Source organism: Chrysoperla carnea, chromosome 5 (genome assembly GCF_905475395.1).
Source record: "Chrysoperla carnea chromosome 5, inChrCarn1.1, whole genome shotgun sequence".
In the NCBI taxonomy this organism is placed as follows: domain Eukaryota; kingdom Metazoa; phylum Arthropoda; class Insecta; order Neuroptera; family Chrysopidae; genus Chrysoperla; species Chrysoperla carnea.
In genome coordinates this window covers 4,820,021-4,839,798 of record NC_058341.1, presented here as the reverse complement: position 1 = coordinate 4,839,798, position 19,778 = coordinate 4,820,021, and the positions used below count along the sequence as shown (strand labels likewise).

Below are 19,778 nucleotides of genomic sequence, written 5' to 3'. Positions count from 1 at the left end.
TGAATAATTTTAACCACACTCACACTAAGATAAACCCCCTCTTTTCCATTGGGCATTTGCCCAAGGTCTCGTGATCAACGGGAGACCAGCAGCCTATCCTCTAAAAAATCATTATCTTCCGCTGCCATTATATTCTACGCATTAGTGCACGTCTACACGATTCAATAATAAAATAATTCATTTGCAATACGATTTTCAAAGGTTCCAGTCCCAAATTTATGAAGTATTAATCAAAGAGTATAAGATAGAGAAGGCTCCCATTAATGGTAATGTTAAAAAAGAGTATACGAGTTTCAACGCCTTTATTGATTGTGTCCAGCCATAAAAATGTATAAATGAAGTTTTAGAAAAAAAGGGGGCTTCTTCCTTTTTGTGTCTCCTCCAAAAGGTCGAAAACGGTCCGACACTTGGTGAGGTAAATTCTTTATTTATTTTAGTAGATTGATGTTCATAAAATTGGCTTTAAGAAAATAAAACTTCGCGCTATCATTTAAAATTTAAAAAAACAGTAATCGAATAATATTAACCTTAAAACTTTATTAAAATCATATAAAATATTTAAAATAAATTGAAATTATTATAAACAATTAATATTATTTATGTATAATTAATTACGATAACACTGCGATATTAAACCAGAGAGAATTGAAATGGAGGTTCAAAAATGTAGGAGGCTTAGCCTCTTCCTTATTCCTCTAAAAAGCAGAAAAATCATTCCCCTTTAGAATTACATTCAAATTAACTTTTCATCATTCTTTTTACGGAAAAATTATTAAAATTACAATTATAAAAATAATTATTTAAAAAAAAAATGAATTTCATATATTTTCTATAAAAAATGATTTCGATAAACACCCGGCATTGGCATATTAATCATACCACCAGTTGGATACGGTACTGAACTTGGCGATGGATAAAAATTACTATTTGGTGGTGTATTTACATAATTTGGACCAATATTTGGATTTGTTGGACCTAATATTGATCGTGTATTCATTAATTCTTTCATTTTATCAACTTTTACTTTTAACAAATGCATATTTTTTCGTAAATTTGCAAAATCTTCTAGAAATTGTTCAACATCCATATCGCCAAGTAAAAAATGTTGTGCCATTTTTTCTGATTCCTCTTCTTTATTAGACGCTTGAATTTGTAAACTGCTGTATGCATCTTCTGTTGATAAATTACCGGGTCTTGATTCTATAGATAATCAGAAATACAATTTTTTTTTATTATCCAGTCAAATTAGTCCATAAAATATAAGTAAGGTTACAAAAATTCCCATAGAGCTAAAAATTGGTATGAATGTTTAGAATACTATTATAAATGAATTGTGAAAAGTCCTCATCAATCCCACTTGTGCAAAAAATATTATTGAGGGGGGAAGTTTACAAAAATAGGCTTTTCGCGTTTTCAGCAAAACGATGAGTTTCACAGCAAAAATAGTTCAGACAAAAAATTATAGATAATCCGATTCTCTACAAAAAGTGTCTCTACACCTTTTTTCATTGGTATTGCCATTTTCGTGATATAGCGGTTCAAAGAAATGAACAAATTATTTGTTTCGTAATACATTGTTGAACCGTTATACGAGTAAAAATATGAGGACTTATTTTTGATGAACCAGCTTCTTCTTCTTGGCGTTGTTTTTTCACAGCATCAATGCTACTCTTTCAAGTATAATTTTTTCGACATTGCACATGAATTTTTACAGATGTCTGGTCTTTCAGGTACTCCGAAAATTCACCACCTCTTTCAATACGTACGACTAACAGTATTTTGTGGAGTATGAGACCTTTGAAACGAGAGACAGGTATACGAGCATCACCACGCTGACAATTGAATGGAAGACAGATGTTACTCAGGCCATACTACTATAGGGACTCATATTTTTACTCATATAACGGTTCAAAAGTGTATTAGGAAAAAAAATAATTTGTTCAATTCTTTGAACCGGTATATCACGAAAATGGCAATACCAATGAAAAAAGGTGTAGAGACACTTTTGGTAGAGAATCGGATTATCTACAATTTTTGTCTGAACTATTTTTGCTGTGAAACTCATCGTTTTGCTGAAAAACGCGAAAAGCCTACTTTTGCAAACTTCCCCCCTCAATAAAATTTTTTGCACAAGTGGGATTGATGAGGACTTTTCACAATTCATTTATAATAGTATTCTGAACATTCATACCAATTTTTAGCTCTATGGGAATTTTGTAACCATCAAAGTGGATCAATTTACGACTTGAATAGCTTTATGACGTCACAAAAAATACATGAGTCATATAAATTTTGACAAGTTTAAAACTTACTTAATTCATTAATTTTTTCTTCAATTGATTTATAAATTGTTTGTCCACTTTCAGATAGTTCATGGATTTTTTCACGACCCTCTATTAATAGGGATTCCTTCGATAAATTATATTCGGCCAATGAACGATTGCTAGCTATTATCATTTCTTTTTCAGTTTCAAAACTTTTTAACTAGATCAAAAACAATTTGGATTAATTAACACAGTAAAGTTTTAAGTATAATTTCAAAGCAATTACCTGTTCTAAGTCTTTGAGTAAATCTTCGAATTTCGTATCATCATTGATAATTTCTTTTAATTCATCATTATTTAAATGTGAAATTAAACCAGAAATTGATGAAAAATCTGGTTGATACATTTTTGAATTATTAAATTTATCACTTTTTATTAACCATTGATCAGCATTTATCAATAATTTTTTAATTAAAACTACTTCAATTGATTTTTATTTCTATTAATACACTTTCAATTTATTTTCATTTATTTAACCTCTTCTATGTTTTTCTTTTGTAGTGTAGATTAATCACTTATAAAGAGCGCCAAATACAAAATGATTTCAAAAACTAAATAAATGAAGTATTGAAATTATCCTTACATTTTTTTGGTATAACTGCAAGGGAAAATCTTTGAAAATATTCAAGTTAAAAATATAAATAACTTAAAAAAATCATTGACTTTGATTTGTGTAAAAAAACTATATTTGTAAAATTAAAATGTATAATTTAATAATTTAGAGCTGGGCAAAATTTAAAAAACATGAATATTATGTCACAGGAACGTATTGAATATTTTTAAAAGTAGTAGAAAAATTTACATGTTTTAAGGAGCACAGTTTGGCTCGAAAATAAATAAAAAAACTTTTAACAAAAAGAAAACCGACTTCAAAAGATAAATTTTTCCAAAATAAATTAATATGCACTAAAAAGTAAAGAATAACGATAATATAATGTAGTTAAAATTATTGTTATTTTTGGAGTCGGTGTCAGCCAAGCAAACAACTCTGACAGAGCAATTTGCTACATTATCTTGGTTGATACCGACTCCAAAAATAACAATAATTTTAACTACATTATATTATCGTTATTTTTGTACTTTTTAGTGCATATTAATTTATTTTGGAAAAATTTATCTTTTGAAGTCGGTTTTCTTTTTGTTAAAAGTTTTTTTATTTTGTGATTTTTAGTGAATCTAAAGTACACTAACTAATTTATCACTAAAAAAAGAATCATCGAAATCGGTTGGCGTGATATTGAGTTATTCGTCCTCTTGTCGTGCATACTTGTAATGCAAATTTTAAGACTTTTATGATTTTCTCATGGACGCCGTTATCAGACTTGACCAAAATGAAATGGGACCACACGGGAAGCACTACCTTTCAAATAGATAAAGAATCATCAAAATTGGTTCACCCAGTCGAAAGTTCTAAGGTAACAAACAAAAAAAAAATAAAAAAAAAAATACAGTCGAATTGGTAGCCTCCTCTCCTTTAAGTTGGTTAAAAAAAAACTTTTTAGAAACTCATTAGGAACTTGGAAGCTTGTTTTCGAGGGTAATTTTTTGATTAATTTAGAACAAAGCTCTTTGTATTTTGAAAAATACTGCCCAGATCTAATTTAGATGCCAAATTCTATTATCAAAATTGTCTTAAAATTAATTAGTATGTTGGTTCAGGGTTAAGTTAGATTAAAATTTATATAAAAATAATTTTTCTAAGTATATTTGAGTCGAAAAACTTTTCTGTTACATAATTTCGATTGCAATACAAAACTGTCAAACATCTGTCACTTTGACGTTTGATCTTTTTGAAAAAATAATGCATTTATTACGTATCAATCCAATTTTTTTGAATACATGTGTACGAAATTTATCAAATTTTAGTTGTGTACCTAAATACGATCCAGTAAATGAAATTGATTTAGTAAAATTAAAAGGATTCTTAACCAATCATAAAAAAATATGTGTTTTAACTGGGGCAGGGATTTCCACAGAATCAGGTATTTATTTTCCTTGTATAAACCAATAAAAGTTTTTTATATAAGCAATAAATATCTTACTACTTTATTCTTTGAATAATTATCGTATTTTGAGAAAAAAGGCGATGATTGCGCCCATGGAGGTTTCTCTCTAACCTCCATGATTGCGCCTTTGGACTAAAAAAAAACAATTGAAATATTGGGTGCATTCAGAAGACTATCGATCAATGAACGAGTTATGATTTTTTACTGAATGCAGTTATTGAATTGAATTAATTCATGTGAAAATATTTCAGAGTAAAAGACTTGATTGTATTTGTAAGACTTTTTAAGTCATTTGTTTGAAATATTTCCACAACTTAAAGAATATGCAAAGAACAAAATAGTATTTGGATATCATTGATCGCTCAGCGTCAAGTATCGCTCACTGTGAGCGCTGACTACCATAATTACGTTTACCGAAACCAAGACGATTTACTAAATATTAGCAATCTATTAGTAATTATTCAAAGGATAAGTTCTGAAATATGTTCATAACATCCTTAGCGCACTGATCTTTTAAATTCATTTCAATTTTCATTATCATAATTGAATAAAAAAATTGGCGAAAAAAAAAAAACTGAAAAATTATTTTATGGTATAGGAATTCCAGATTATAGATCAGAAGGAGTTGGATTATATGAACGTACTAACCATAAACCGGTACAGTTTCCAGATTTTATACGATCAGCAGAAGTTCGTCGCCGTTACTGGGCACGTAATTATGTCGGATGGCCTGGTTTTTCGCAGCGTCAACCGAATATTAATCATAAAAGTGTATGCGATTTAGAATTAAAATATGGAAAAACTTCTGTGATAATAACACAAAATGTGGATAAATTGCATCATAAAGCTGGATCGAAAAATGTTATAGAATTGCATGGGAGTGGTTATAAAGTGATTTGCTTAAAATGTGATTATAGCGTGGATCGACATGAATTCCAAAATACGTTAAATCAATTAAATCCTAATATGGTTGCAACATCACATGCTATTCGACCTGATGGCGATGTTGAATTATCACAGGTGTGAAATCAATTTTCTCAACTCGACGTTAACAAAAATTCATCCTTATAAATTGAACATATTTTTTTTTCCATAGGAACAAATTGAAAGCTTTATTCTGCCCGATTGTCCAAAATGTACATACGGAATGCTAAAACCAGATATTGTATTTTTTGGTGATACAATACCACGAGGACGAGCTGTATCCGTTACAAACAATGTGGAGGAGAGTGATGCTTTATTAGTTTTAGGATCTAGTTTAACTGTTTTTTCATCGTATCGAATTGCATTACAAGCATCTGAATTACAAATACCAATTGCAATTGTAAATATTGGAAAAACACGAGGTGATCATTTAGCTGATATTAAAATTTCTACAAAATGTGGAGATATTTTGTCACAGGCTTGTTCTGAATTGTAAAAAAAATAAATGAAATTGAATAAATAAATTTTTGTTTTAAAAAATTTGCTTTTTATTTATTACACTGAAAGTGTATTAAAGACGTAAAACTAGAGTGGAGAAGGTAGCAGGTAAAAAGGCACCTATCTGGGCGAGGTTTAGTCCCGTTGGTCGTTTCATACTTTGTGCTGCGATCTGGCTGTCTTTTGTTTTCAATTTTTAGTCGTTTTCAATCGATTGAAAGCGAATGAAAACATATTTCCAATCATTTAGACAGCCTGATGCGCAGTAAAAGTACGCAAGAACAGATGACCCCGTCCAGATAGGCATCTCAAATTCAGCCACGAGCGCCTCGGCATAGCATGTTTCAAGTCCTTATTATAAATGTTCTGGGGTTAAAATAATAAAGTATCCAGTTGAAAGCATTAAATAATAGTCCAGAATTGACCAGAATAGCGCTTTGAAATGTACACTTTTGCTATAGCAGCGCCATCCATATTTAATGCTTATTGATACATTAAGATGATCTTCCTTACCTCTATCCTCCATAATTTATAGAAGAATTTAAAATGGATCTAGGACATGGATGTATGACATTTTGGACGCTATCTCAGAAACTGTCCATTCAATCAGCAAATGAACCCGACTTAAGGTCAAAATTACCTTGTTTTATCGAGAATTTTATAAGAAGTATATCTCTAAAGCTATCCTCGTCTACTTTATCTGGTCTTTCTCTACTGCGATCAACCGTTTGGCGACGACTTTGCAGCTTTTTGGTAAAAGAATGGCATTAATTGAAATAAAAATAAATAATAATTAACGTCAATAGTGAATTTTCATCAAAATGTTTTTTTTTATTTAAATAAATCTTAATTATAATTGTTTTTTTTTACAATATCAACAGTTCAAGAAAAGAAAAATATTTGTATTCTATTTAACAACAGTTTTTTTCTTACAATTCCTTTAATTTTACTTATTTACACCAAAAATTAATTTTTGGCAGTGCAATTCATATTCTTTTTCATTTTTGTCTAAAACAAGCAAGGCCTCGAAATTTTTTTTAAATAGTGCTGAAAAGCTTTATATTTATATTTACATGACAATTTTCAAAATTACTTTTGATAAATTTTTATAATTCTTTGAACTGCATGAGGTATAAATCGGTGAACAATGTTTTTTTTTTCTATTTGTCTTTTTTAAAATTTTTATTTATTAAGCTACGATTTAAAATTTCTAATTTCTCATTAAAATTGAATAATACTCAAAAATATAATTAACTTAAAACAAAAAAGGGGAAAGCTCGTGGTATTATTATTTTCAAAATTTAAAAAAATATAGGCTGTTCAAATTTAAGGTATAATTTGAAATTTATCACCTTAAAAAATACCGGCTGTGAAACCTCCATGAAATATTATTTGTACCTGCAGAAACCGGTGTGAGGTATAACATGATTGGGTACGAAGCGTTGAGAAGAAGCTGTGGGTTTTCCGTGTAACTCCTCTTAACCGGAGTTGTCTAACCTTCGGTTGATAGGTTGTTCTCAAGAACTGCGCAGAGGACCCCTTGTTTTAAGAACAGGGACCCATTTGCGGTACCCTTTTTTTGATTATTAAGTACCGATTGCGTTTAGACGATTAGTTTGATACTGAGAAAAAAATAGAGCGTTATACGATTGAATAACGCCTCTTTATTATACAAAATTATTTTTAATGTTTTAATTAATTTGGTGAAAAGTTAAATCGTCACTTAGGCAACATAATCGAGGATATAGCCAAAAATTGAATCACAATTAACCAAAAATATCTTTGAAATTATAAAATTAAGAACTTGTGCGAGCTGGAAGAGGATATCACGTCACTTGTCTGATATGCATTTATATAATTTCTACCTAAAATTTGAACATCCTTTAACACCAAAGATTATTACAATTACGTCAAGAAACGAACACTGCAATAATTCCTATCGATAATGTGTTCTATCGAAGAGATAAATTCATGTCGAGACTAACAACGAAGCATAAAAGCTTCTAGTTGAAACTTTTCGTTCTTGATATGATTGTAATATTCTTTGGTATTATTTTAATAATTAAATAATTGAATGATATATCTTTTCCCATAAATCAACAAAATGTCACAACTTTAACAAAGTTAGCGTGGGCCAAAAGTTACGACCCATCGTAAGGTATCTTTATAACATTCATATGGAAATAAAGCAAGACAATTCACAAGCAAAACAAAAGTAAGATTACCTAATTGTTTTCAATGAAACGTAACTTTTGGCTCATTCTGTATGCGTATTAAAACACCACATCAATAAAGGTATTTTTTATTTAAAATTAAAAAAAAAAAAATGTATATATTTAACAAACCGTATTTTTAGAACCATAAACAACTACTTAATCATTAACTACAAAATACATTTAAAAAAAAAAACTCCTCTTAAAAAAAAGATCAAAAACTATCCATAGCAGAAATAAGATTAAAAAAAAAATTAAATTTCGCATAAACTGTGAAAAAACAGAAAATTTTTGTTGTTTTCCCAGAAATCCAAACCATTTTACTTGTAAATAAATGTATAAAGTGATTCAGTTTATGTGAAAAATTAAATACTAGTCAAACTCTTTTTATATAAAAAAAAAAATAATCAAAATTACAAAATAAAAAATTATGAAAAAAAGAACACAAAAGAAATTTATTTAAAAAATGGGCCCTAGTATTTTTAGAGTTTTTTTTTCAATCACTTTTAGCGAGATGATCAGCAACAAATTTTTTAGCTGAAAAATAAATTTTTAATTTTTAAATTATCCTTTTCTTTCTTAATTGAAATAGGGGGAGATGTTTTTATAAGAAATTTTCGTAAGTCTTCCTTAATTATGTTAAGTGACGTGTAACCAGGGTGGGATTAACCATTGGGAAAAATGGTTATTTAGGGCCCTGAATTGGCAAGAGAAAGAAGTTGATGAAATACTTCATTTTGGCAGAATAGAATCATCTAGTATTGAGAAGTGTAATTAATAATATGCATGCGTTAATGGCGATTAAAAAAGAAACTTTCAAAATGGCCCTGAAAACTTTCATTTTCTAGGGGTCCCGATATAATAGATTCGGTCTTGCGTGTTATTCTAAAAGAAATGACCTACAATTGTAGGTTTATTAAATCGAGGGCTAGGAGTAATATATGACAGTCATTTCGAAACTGCTTTGCTGAATCTCGTATAAAATGATTTTTAGAATTTTCTATGCTTACTTCAAAAGCCTTTTAGAGACTTTTGCATATCTCTATTTAATTTTATTTTCTTCCTTCCTTCTATTTAATTTTAAAATAGATATAAAATTTCTTTGAAATATAAAATGGAAAATTAATTTTATTTTGTAATGATAATGCATAATAAAACAATAAATAAATTTGATTAAAAAAAACTTCATACAAAAGTTGTAACACTAACCTGTTTTTGTTAAATTATCAACATTATGATCGATAGTACCTTGATGTTTTAAAAATAATGGTCGTAATAATCTATTATAAATAATAACTGAACCATTCAATTCTGAAGGAATCATGCACCAGATTAGGAAAAGGCACTGGAAAAGATACAAAAATATTTTATTAGTTAAATAGACTGCAAGTACCCTGAAAAATATTTTAAAAAAAGGGAAAAATATTCATTCCAAAATCGTGCAATGATTAAGATTCTAGCAAAATTTCTCTTTTGACATGTTGAACAATTTTTGACAGTGAACAGAGCTACCAGACAAATTTATTCTCGTCTCATGTATATATGAACTCCCTGTACATCATTATCAATTTGAAAAAACCAAAATATTAATGAAAATTATAAATTTTTATGACCTTATACTTTTTTTCTTTTATTGAAACTAGCTTCAGCAAATCTGCTAAATAGCCAAACCCTTATACTTAAATAATAATAAGTTTTATAAAGGTTCAAGTTACTAAAGCGGTACAAACTCCTTTTATAGGGAGACAAGTATGGAATACCGGGATTCGTGAAGATGGGGAGTCGAAAAACCAACTTAATGATTTTCTTCCCTAACGTTTTGGATATAATTTGATTAATTATATACTAAAGAAAGTGTTCTGAGCATATTAAGATTTTAAATGGTTGCAAAATTATTTTTACGGGGCTCTTAATATTGGGACTGAAGCCAGCAGACAATTTGCGCCACTTTAGAAAGCTGAAACGTTCAGTGAATCTTTTGAAGTATATGATTAATCAATTTTAAAGAGAATTATTGTGAGGGAAGAAAATCTATAAATGCCTTTTAACAAATTGTCTGTTAGGTTCAGCCCCAATTTAAAGAGTACTAAAAATAGTTTTGTATCCATTTAAAATCTTGATATGCTCAGAAAATTTTCTTTAGTATATAATGAATCAAATAAACTTAAAAACGTTAAGGAGGAAGATCATTAAGTTAGTTTTTCGACCCCCATCTCCACGAATCCCGGTATTTCATACTGAAGGGCCCTTATAAAAGTGGTTTGTACCACTTTAGAAAGCTGAAATGTTTAGTAAATCTTTTAAAGTATACAATTAACCAGAATTTAAAAAGAATTTTGAGGAAGGAAAATCTACAAATACCTTTTAACTAATTTGACTAACGATAATACTCTATTTATCTAAAAAAAATTGTATTTCTGATTATCTATAGAATCAAGACCCGATAATTTATCAACAGAAGATGCATACAGCAGTTTACAAATCCAAGCGTCTAATAAAGAAGAGGAATCAGAAAAAATGGCACAACATTTTTTACTTGGCGATATGGATGTTGAACAATTTCTAGAAGATTTTGCAAATTTACGAAAAAATATGCATTTGTTAAAAGTAAAAGTTGATAAAATGAAAGAATTAATGAATACACGATCAATATTAGGTCCAACAAATCCAAATATTGGTCCAAATTATGTAAATACACCACCAAATAGTAATTTTTATCCATCGCCCAGTTCTGTACCGTATCCTACTGGTGGTATGATTAATATGCCAATGCCGGGTGTTTATCGAAATCATTTTTTATAGAAAATACATAAAATTCATTTTTTTTTAAAATAATTATTTTTATAATTGTAATTTTAATAATTTTTCCGTAAAAAGTATGATGAAAAGTTTATTTTAATGTAATTCTAAAGGGGAATGAAGAAGCTTTCAAATTTCATGATTTATTTTTGACTAACGTTAATACCCTATTGATAATAATGTACAAGGAGTTTCATATACACAAGAGGGGTAATAAACTTTTTCTTAATTAAGTTTTTCTGTTGCACCACTCACACCACCCCGCCATAAATACATATAAAAATCCAACTAAACCCAAAAAAATAAAACTAAATTGGTAAATACAAAACATGAGACATTTATTTCCAATAAATAAAACCAAAGTATATCTTTATGTGGTCAATATTGACCGACATTTTTTTTTCACACGTATCTTCAAACCTTGTACTTTAAACTGATTAAAACAAAGAAAATACTTTTAAATTTTCCGACATTTTGTCCGTTATATTAAAAAAAAACAAAGGGGCACATACCTTTAATAACCAATAAACTGGGAACCATCCTACAATAAGATCAGCAAAGAATTCCGATAACGAGAATGCAGCGAATACAACCCAATATGTTAACCATTTTGTGTCATCTTCACGATTTAACGTTTCCAATGCTTTCATCGATGCAAATAATGGATACACGAATCCAATTAAGTTACATAAAAGTTGTGATGCATATCCAAAAACTAACCATAATGCCACGATTCCAACAATACCTATCCAAAGAGATTCCATTATTATTCGAGAGGGACTGATATTCAAGAGAGTAATTAAATGACTAGCAAATTTTTTATTACATACCAATAAATGCATATAAACGATTTACACCGGTTTTTGCTTCAATGATATCGAAAGCCTGTGTCCATGGTTTTGAACGATCGTTAAGTGCATTATTTATTTGGTCTTTAACGTCTTGAACTTTTTGAGACATTTTTTGTTTTTTTATTAGAATTTTATCTGTTGTTGCTTCAATTAATAATTATGCTTGAATGTTCAAGGACGACCTAGAACGAGAATTTAGCAAACCGTCAAGATAAAAAATTATTTTCCCTGTCATGCGTCGATTTCGTCACTTTCAAAAAATTGTATGTTTATTTAGTCATTAAATAATTAAAAAAATCTGATCAAATTACAAAGATTACTTTTTTTTATTAGATTTAGTAATTTAGTATTCTAAAGTGATTTAATTAAAAAAGAATTTTATATTAATTCCGGAGTTTATTCTTAGTAGTAAAATTTTTTTTGAATTTAGTTATTTTATTCCATAGCTAACTTCATGTGGAAATATGACAAACTCATATTATGAAAAATTAATCTTTATAAAATAAATTTCTATTGGAAAATAAATTACGATTTTATAATCGTTTTGGATAAAATTGAACTTTAAAAACAATATTATCAATATTCTTAAAGTTTTAAAGATTGCCAATATTTTTGATTAAGAATAATATCCTAATAGGGTAATGCTACACACGGAACAATTGATCGGGACCAATAAAAACGGGAAGATTTGTAAGCCTAGATCCAGATGTAGTATTTGACAGTATTTCAAAACGGTTGGAAATTTTAGAGCTGGGCTTCCAGTCGAGCTTAACCTTTTTTTTTCCGTTGGGTCATTGAAATTATTCCGAATCAGCTCTTATAATGATTTGATTTTTAGCCACTTTAAATTACTCTAAACAAAGTTAACTTGATGAATTACAAGTACAAAATACGCAACGACCTAGACCCTGTCCAGATAGGCGATTTTTTTGCTGGTACTCTTTTCCACTCAAGTTTCACGTCCGTATATATACTAGGAGTTTCACGTCCTTGTTATATGGGTTCGTGGTCTTACACCTAACAACTTTTTCCATAGGCGGTGGCTTCTCTTTTCCCCCATAAATTGTTCCGTGTGTAGTATCTTTAATAATAGTAATCAATATAAAAAAATCGCTTCGTTAAATTTTTATTCACAGGGAAACGACATTCTAGAAAACCATATCAAAAACTGCTTCCGATGTTCCCTAAATAATTTCACTAAAGCCTCGCTTATGTTTTGAAGTTACTTTTGACATTTGTAATATATTTTGGTAATCGATTTGCAGACTTGACTTTCTTAAACGAGTGCTAATTAAAACAAATTAACTCGGATTAAATTTTTATTTAAAACAATAAATAACAAATGAATTTTTCTAAGCTGTCTACATTTATTGATTTAAATATTCGAGTATTTATTTACAACTAAAATTACATTTAAAAATTGAGATGATTATTCTTTTCCTTTGTAATCTTTAAGGTGGACTAAAACCCAGAATGGATAAAAACATGCTCCACCAATCATAGCTCCACCATATGCTAATTTTAATGGGAATCCAATACGGTTTTGTGGGGGACCTGCGACTCCAATACCACTCATGCTTCGTGAAGGTACTTTAACTGCTGCCGAGGTAGCTAATCGTACAACACTATTACCAATCATCTGTTAAAAATTGTAAATTTGATTGATAAGAATTATTGATTAGTTAAATAAATATTTAAGGTATCAATTATGTTTATTCTTACCTTGAGTGCTAATTTATTTATCTAATCTTCGAAATGTGTTATGTAAACGATATGAGGATACTACACTTGACTGATAAATGGTTAACTTGTAACTATCTTCAAGAGAGTTGTGTAGTGGAAAATAATTTTATATAAATTTCCCTATGGAAAACAAAAAATGGTGGTGTAAATTTTAAAACAAAACATAAGCGTTGTTTTAAATTACGATTTTAAATTTAAAGCGTTGAGTTTCCATTTTTTTAATGAAAATAAAAATACTTTACACAAATTTTATTTTCAAGCTTGAAGGTGCCATCTAACAAAGATTGTCCAAACCAAATATAAATAAATTTGGTTTCTTTTGCCAAGAAACTTAAGTTTTGATCTTCGGAGTACTATTTTTATTCCTTTTCTGCAATTTTAATCAAACGATATGTAAATCGTAAGGTGTTTTCATGGAAATACATATATTTTTATCATTATGCTTTCTTGATAGGGGGCTGTCTATCATCTTTTTAACTCTATTAGTTAAAAATAAGCCTGATTTTAAGACCAATGTACTTGGACGATTGTCTTCCTTAAGAGCTTAAAACATTTCGTGGAAAATTTATAAAAAAATAAGTCGGCCCTGAAATCCGGAACGAATGATGGCTAAAGTCTTTTTGAATTTTTATTTCCTTTATGAAACAAAATTGGGGATTTATATTTTTTTAAATCGAAAACACTTTTATCCAAACCTAATAACTAAAAAACTACGGACAAAACCGTAAGAAGCAATTTTAAGGCTAAAATCTGTTTAAGCAATACCTTTGCTCTTAAAGTTTGCGTATTCGTTTGCGGATCAATCTAGTAAAGCCTAGTAAAGATAGAAGAAAAATTTCAATCAGAGTTTAAAAACAACACAATTATGGCAGCCTTTCGGTCGCCAATTGTTTTGGTTTTCGGAAATTCCAAAAATAGTTTCTAGAACATTTCTTCGTTTTTCAAGAATCTTTCACAATACCATTAGTTCACCTAGTTGATACCTGTAAACTTTCAGGTAATAATGTTTTATAGTTTTGGAGAAAATGGTCACCAAACACCAAAGTTTTGCCCTAATTTGCGCACTCATAGATAAACAATGAGATATACGAAAAAACGTTTCAAACAAAAGTTGTCAATTTTTATATAAGGAACATTATTTACTTTAAGCGTTTGTTCTCTCTCTAATGGTTTACAAGATGGGTTCAAAGGACCCAAGAATAAAATTGGTATATCTTGATATATATTTCATATATACAGGATATACAAATTAGACAAAGCTTATAAATTTTATTCTTTCATCTTTTCAAGATTCACTCCATTTGAAGAAGACCTTCGCCAAAAAGGAATAATTCGGACTATTAATAAAATTAAATCTAATTATTCCTTTAATGAAGAAAAATTGAGTTTACGTTTAACGAAATTTAGGTCTCAAAAGGAGTCTTTAGGTATTTTGTTTTAGAAAAAACAAAAGTTAGTTTTACTCGATTTTCTCAAGCCTCTCAAGAAAACCTTTTCCTAGATAGTTTATCTAATATCAAAGTATATTTAAAAAAAGATACTTGTAATATTTTTCGAGAAAATTTGAAAAAACCCGAAAAATTTATATGATAAGTTCCACTTAAGCATGAATTTTTTCGTTTGAGATTTCGTTTTGGCATAGAATAACGACTAAAAAGGATATTTCCAGAATTCTATTGACATTCTAGGGACCTTAAATCATAAAAATCCATTGAAAACATATTTCAGATACCAGGTGGATAACAATACTTCAAAATTAATATGAAATTGTTTGATCCAGTTTTTTCTTACAATTCATCTCTGTCATGATGTATGCAATCATTACAACATGAATGCAATCAACATTGATTTTTTACATAAAAATCTGTAAATTTTTTTACTTAATTCACGTAAAAATTACATTAAAAAAAAGAAATTAATTTACAAAAAAAAATAGGAAAATATTGTAAGAATTTTTTTTTTAAACATATTAAAACAAAAATATTTAACAAATTTTCAAATAACAAAATTTGTTTGGCACGAATATGAAGTCCCTCATATATAAATGCTGACTATTAAATTAAAAATAACAAAAAAAAATTTGTTATAATATTTTGAAAAAAAATAAATAATAATAATACTTTTACTATAAACTATTATGTGAAAATAGTTGAGTATAAAAACTTCGAAAACCGTTCGTTAAAATCACAGTTCACTTGTGTTGTCTTTTTAATACAATCGAAGAAGACAACCAGTCAAATTCTTTTAAATTCATCCTAGTCACTAAATAAATTCTTGGAACATGGTAGGAAAACTCGTATTATTAGGGCTTGCTGCCCTTTTAGTCTGTGCACAAGTAAGTATATATTCGAAAACGACCAAAAATGATTTTTTTCAACAATTTTGTAATTTATTTATTTATTTACAGGCATCTTGTCCAACATGCGGTAATTTGGGCGGTGGTACCGATGTTTGTGGATGTCAAGTGAATGTTGTACGTCCAGTACGACCACAAAGAATTCAACCATCACCACCACGTGTGATCTGCACTAAAGTACCCGGTGTTGAAAAATTCCGTCCAATTGGAGATGTTTGCTCATGTGGTAACAGTATTGTATCACCAGCATACGTGCCAAAACAACGATGCAACTCATGCCAACAACGTTATCAACAAGTACGAAAGCGTTTACGATGCTAAACATTTACGATAAAAAAGTATTTTTTTCTTTACGTTCAGAAACCATTTTTGAAATTTCTAGTTTAACCCGGTCCTTGGGTGTTAATATCTCACTCTTGGGTGTTAATAATTTAAGTTTTGACAACTCTGGAAGTTGGATACAATAAATTAGTTCGATTCTGAACGTAATCATTTTTATTATTCAAACTAATTTTTTTTTTCTTTTGTCCTCAGCAAATCCAATCATACAGTTCTCCATTACCTTATGCATTAGACTACTCTTTACCAATCCCAGCTCCACCATCTCTAAACAATTTCGAACCAGAAGAAACCGGTAGTGAATACGATTACTTGAATGGTGGTAGCTACGCCGCTACATACGGTAGCGGTTCTTCATCAAGCAACATTGCCAACGATGATGCATTCAATAACTTCTATTCACCACAACAACCTTTGGCACCAGCTGATGCTGTTTCCCTAACTTTGGCATACGGTTTACAACAACAAGCCGCACGTAGTGTACCAGAAGAACGTTTACAATTCGGTTTCCGTCAAATCCCCAAGGATTCACCAATCCAAAAACAAACTGTTGACATTCCAGAAGAACGTTTATTCACTGTTGACCGACAAATCGTTGAATTGAAACCAAATGTACGTGCTTATGGATGTGGTGCTGGAAGTCAATTGGAAGAAGAAGCTGCTGAAGATTTATTACAAATCCAACAAGATGAATTAGAAGCTAACGACCAAAGCTTGTCTGCTAACCAAGCTTACTTGAGCTACAGAGATATTGGATACGTTCCAGAATCACTCAGCCAAAACCGTAATCAATATATCGTCAACCAAGCTGTCCAAAGTGCTCAATACGATGATTTACCATCCAGCCCAGTTGTATTACGCAACGATGGATTCGTACCTGGTGCAGTCATCAACAGAAATCAACAATTAGAATACTTAGAAGATGCTGATGTAAGTGCAGCTTATGGAAGTGATGAAGATGTTGAAGATATTGGTTACAGCGTGTACAGCAGCGGTTCCAACGGTTACAGTGGAAGTTATGGTGGCTCATATGGACCAAATAGTTACTCAGCCAATGCAGGTACCAGTGGTATTTTGGTACAAAAATTAAGCGGTGGATGTTCTGGAAACTAAGAATTTGTGATTGATGGATTTATTGTTCACATACTTTTTTTTTTATTGTTGTTTAGAAAATTTTACTGTGTCATTTGTTGTTATATTTGTTTTTTGTTGCAAAATTATTAAAAAAAACACGTTTTAAAAAAAAATATTTATGGCTTTTTTTATATTTCATTTTATCCTAAATTTTCTAGTAATAACCTTTCAGGTAAATGATAAATAAATTTAATAAAGATTTCTTAAAAAAATTCGTAGCGCAGGAGTTGTGCTAGCTAAGCGAATTTGCCTCCTAAGAGTCAGAAAAAATTTCGAAAAACGTTTATTGCATTTTTTGTTTTTCAAGAATTTTTATTTCGAAAAACTAAGCGTATAGAGAAAAAATCACAAATTTTTTTATTTTGGGGTGTTTTCCCTTTAAATTTTCCAAAACATGTCGTTTTGATGTCATGTAAAAAATTTATAGATACTATTTGTTTTTTTAATTGAATAGCTTAAAAACTTTAACTAATACAGGCTAAAATAATGTTCTTTGACAAATAATATGAAACATGTCTGACACCTCGAATATGTCGAAAAAACGACTATAAAAATATTTATCAATAACCAGCTAATTATCTCAGTATCTTATATTTGAACACTGCAAAATCAACGTTTCATATTGCCTGATGGAGATAGTTTTCCTATTTTCCAGTCTTTAAATGAAATGCAGAATTCAGAAAATAAATTGTTAATAACTTTCTTATTATATTAGCATATTGTACTTATTTTCCGACCATTCAATAAATATTTTTCTGTGATTTATTTAATCGTAAATTACATACTTGATTTCCAATTTCAATTCGTTCTGCTGTTAATGATTCAGGGATGATTTCTTCAATTCGAAAAATCGATCGAGAAAGATCTGATCATTTATTTAATAATAAGGTTACAATTCGATGATATGCTTTATTGAGCTTTATTGATAGTATCGAAGTGGTTTTAAAGGTAGGTATGCTTTATTATGTAACAAGACTAATTTTAAAAAGATTAATTTGGAAAACTATTATTTAATAGGAAAAGGGAGAAAAATAACTCTTTCTAAGGGGTAAACCCATAAAGAAATTTTCAAAAAATCGAAATAAATTTTTCGCTTCTGATTTCGATAAAAGTCAGTTTATAAGGTAATATTGACCTAAAAAATTCAAAAATCGGGTTCTTGTCCCGATTGGATCCATAATTTCTGAGAAAATCACATTTTGTATAGAATTTTGGACGATATATCAAAAACTATGCATCCAATCGCTAAATTAACGCGATTTTTGAACTTTTTGGGTCAAAATTACCTTATATACTGAATTATATCAAATTTGGAAACACCAAATTTTTGTCGATTTTTTGGATTTTTTCTAAGGGGTACCCCTTCAACAATTTCCAAAAAATCGAAATAAATTTTTCTTGTCTGATTTCGATAAAACTCAGTTTATAAGGTAATTTTGACCCAAAAAATTCAAAAATCGGGTTTATTTGGCGATTGGATGCATAATTTCTGAGAAAATCACAATTTGGATAGAATTTTGGACGATATATCAAAAACTATGCATCCAATCGCTAAATTAACGCGATTTTTGAACTTTTTGGGTCAAAATTACCTCATATACTGAATTTTATCAAATTTGGAAACACCAAATTTTTGTCGATTTTTTTGATTTTTTCTAAGGGGTACGAAATCCCTTCAAAAATTTCCAAAAAATCGAAATAAATTTTTCTTCTCTGATTTCGATAAAACTCAGTTTATAAGGTAATTTTGTCTCAAAAAATTCAAAAATCGGGTTCATTTGGCGATTGGATGCATAGTTTATGAGATATCGTCATAAATCTCACACGAAAAGCGATTTATCGAATCGATTTCAGGCAATTCTTTAGAGAACATTAGTTTAATAGTTAAATGAACTGAATTTTCGAAATTTTTGGGATCTAAAAACTCTAGAAAATACAAAAGTCTCATACGAAAAGCGTTTAAGAAAACCCGACTCCTTAAGAAGATTGCAAAAAATCGAGAAAAATTTCATGCGTATCGAAAATAAAAATAAACATAAGTCGCATTTCGTGTTATTCTATCTCTTACCGTTTAGGATCTAAATTGGCTATCAAGACACCCAAAGAACTAGGCCAATCTGATGTCTGAACATGGGGAGACAAGCTTTGCAACTTTTGTCAAAGTTATTTTTTGATTGGTTTACTACAAAATGAGCAATTAGCCATTATAGATTAAAATTGCCCAGCTTGTGTAATTTATTATTTGCCAATGTTAATAAAAGCCCAAATAACATAAAATTGGTTACTTTTCAAGAGTATTTATTATATTTTAGATTCATAATTACAAAATTTGTATTACTTTACTCAGAATTTTCAAAATTTTTGGACGAATTCCAGACGTCTTTAAGTTGCGTGTCACTCTATTCGACAGCGAAGAAAATTATCAAATAAATTTTTACATCCCAAATTACAAACTGAAACCTTTTAAATTTTTAAATACCCTTGAATGAAAAATAAAAGCAAAAATTTTATTTTACTATTATTTAACAAAACAAAAAAATAGAAATTATGCAAAATTCATAACATTTTTAAATGCGGAAAAAATTATTTAA

General features: G+C 29.2%; 6 protein-coding genes across 6 annotated transcripts; 3 read left to right on the top strand and 3 right to left on the bottom strand.

Moving 5' to 3' along the window:
• Positions 1 to 609: 609 nt before the first annotated feature.
• LOC123301610 (vacuolar protein sorting-associated protein 37B) lies at positions 610 to 2,746 on the bottom strand. The gene is made up of 3 exons (XM_044884440.1): positions 2,551 to 2,746; positions 2,313 to 2,484; positions 610 to 1,200 (listed from the first exon to the last, which is right to left on the bottom strand). The coding sequence occupies exons 1-3, from the start codon at positions 2,668 to 2,670 to the stop codon at positions 830 to 832; spliced, it is 663 nt and encodes a 220-aa protein (XP_044740375.1). The 5' UTR covers positions 2,671 to 2,746; the 3' UTR covers positions 610 to 829.
• Positions 933 to 10,795, top strand: LOC123301639 (vacuolar protein sorting-associated protein 37C-like). The gene is made up of 2 exons (XM_044884473.1): positions 933 to 1,022; positions 10,477 to 10,795. The coding sequence occupies exon 2, from the start codon at positions 10,483 to 10,485 to the stop codon at positions 10,765 to 10,767; it is 285 nt and encodes a 94-aa protein (XP_044740408.1). The 5' UTR covers positions 933 to 1,022; positions 10,477 to 10,482; the 3' UTR covers positions 10,768 to 10,795.
• On the top strand, positions 4,053 to 5,759 carry LOC123301595 (NAD-dependent protein deacylase Sirt4). Its single transcript, XM_044884423.1, has 3 exons — positions 4,053 to 4,306; positions 4,929 to 5,350; positions 5,427 to 5,759. The coding sequence occupies exons 1-3, from the start codon at positions 4,126 to 4,128 to the stop codon at positions 5,748 to 5,750; spliced, it is 927 nt and encodes a 308-aa protein (XP_044740358.1). The 5' UTR covers positions 4,053 to 4,125; the 3' UTR covers positions 5,751 to 5,759.
• On the bottom strand, positions 8,449 to 11,828 carry LOC123301627 (receptor expression-enhancing protein 5). Its single transcript, XM_044884460.1, has 4 exons — positions 11,595 to 11,828; positions 11,277 to 11,509; positions 9,175 to 9,310; positions 8,449 to 8,502 (listed from the first exon to the last, which is right to left on the bottom strand). The coding sequence occupies exons 1-4, from the start codon at positions 11,722 to 11,724 to the stop codon at positions 8,462 to 8,464; spliced, it is 540 nt and encodes a 179-aa protein (XP_044740395.1). The 5' UTR covers positions 11,725 to 11,828; the 3' UTR covers positions 8,449 to 8,461.
• A 1,167-nt stretch (positions 11,829 to 12,995) lies between these two features.
• Positions 12,996 to 13,468, bottom strand: LOC123301643. The gene is made up of 2 exons (XM_044884478.1): positions 13,338 to 13,468; positions 12,996 to 13,254 (listed from the first exon to the last, which is right to left on the bottom strand). Exon 2 carries the CDS (start codon positions 13,252 to 13,254, stop codon positions 13,045 to 13,047), a length of 210 nt encoding a protein of 69 aa, XP_044740413.1. The 5' UTR covers positions 13,338 to 13,468; the 3' UTR covers positions 12,996 to 13,044.
• Positions 13,469 to 15,552: 2,084 nt separating this feature from the next.
• LOC123301585 lies at positions 15,553 to 17,300 on the top strand. The gene is made up of 3 exons (XM_044884411.1): positions 15,553 to 15,693; positions 15,766 to 16,011; positions 16,249 to 17,300. Exons 1-3 carry the CDS (start codon positions 15,640 to 15,642, stop codon positions 17,164 to 17,166), a joined length of 1,218 nt encoding a protein of 405 aa, XP_044740346.1. The 5' UTR covers positions 15,553 to 15,639; the 3' UTR covers positions 17,167 to 17,300.
• The last annotated feature ends 2,478 nt before the right edge of the window (positions 17,301 to 19,778 follow it).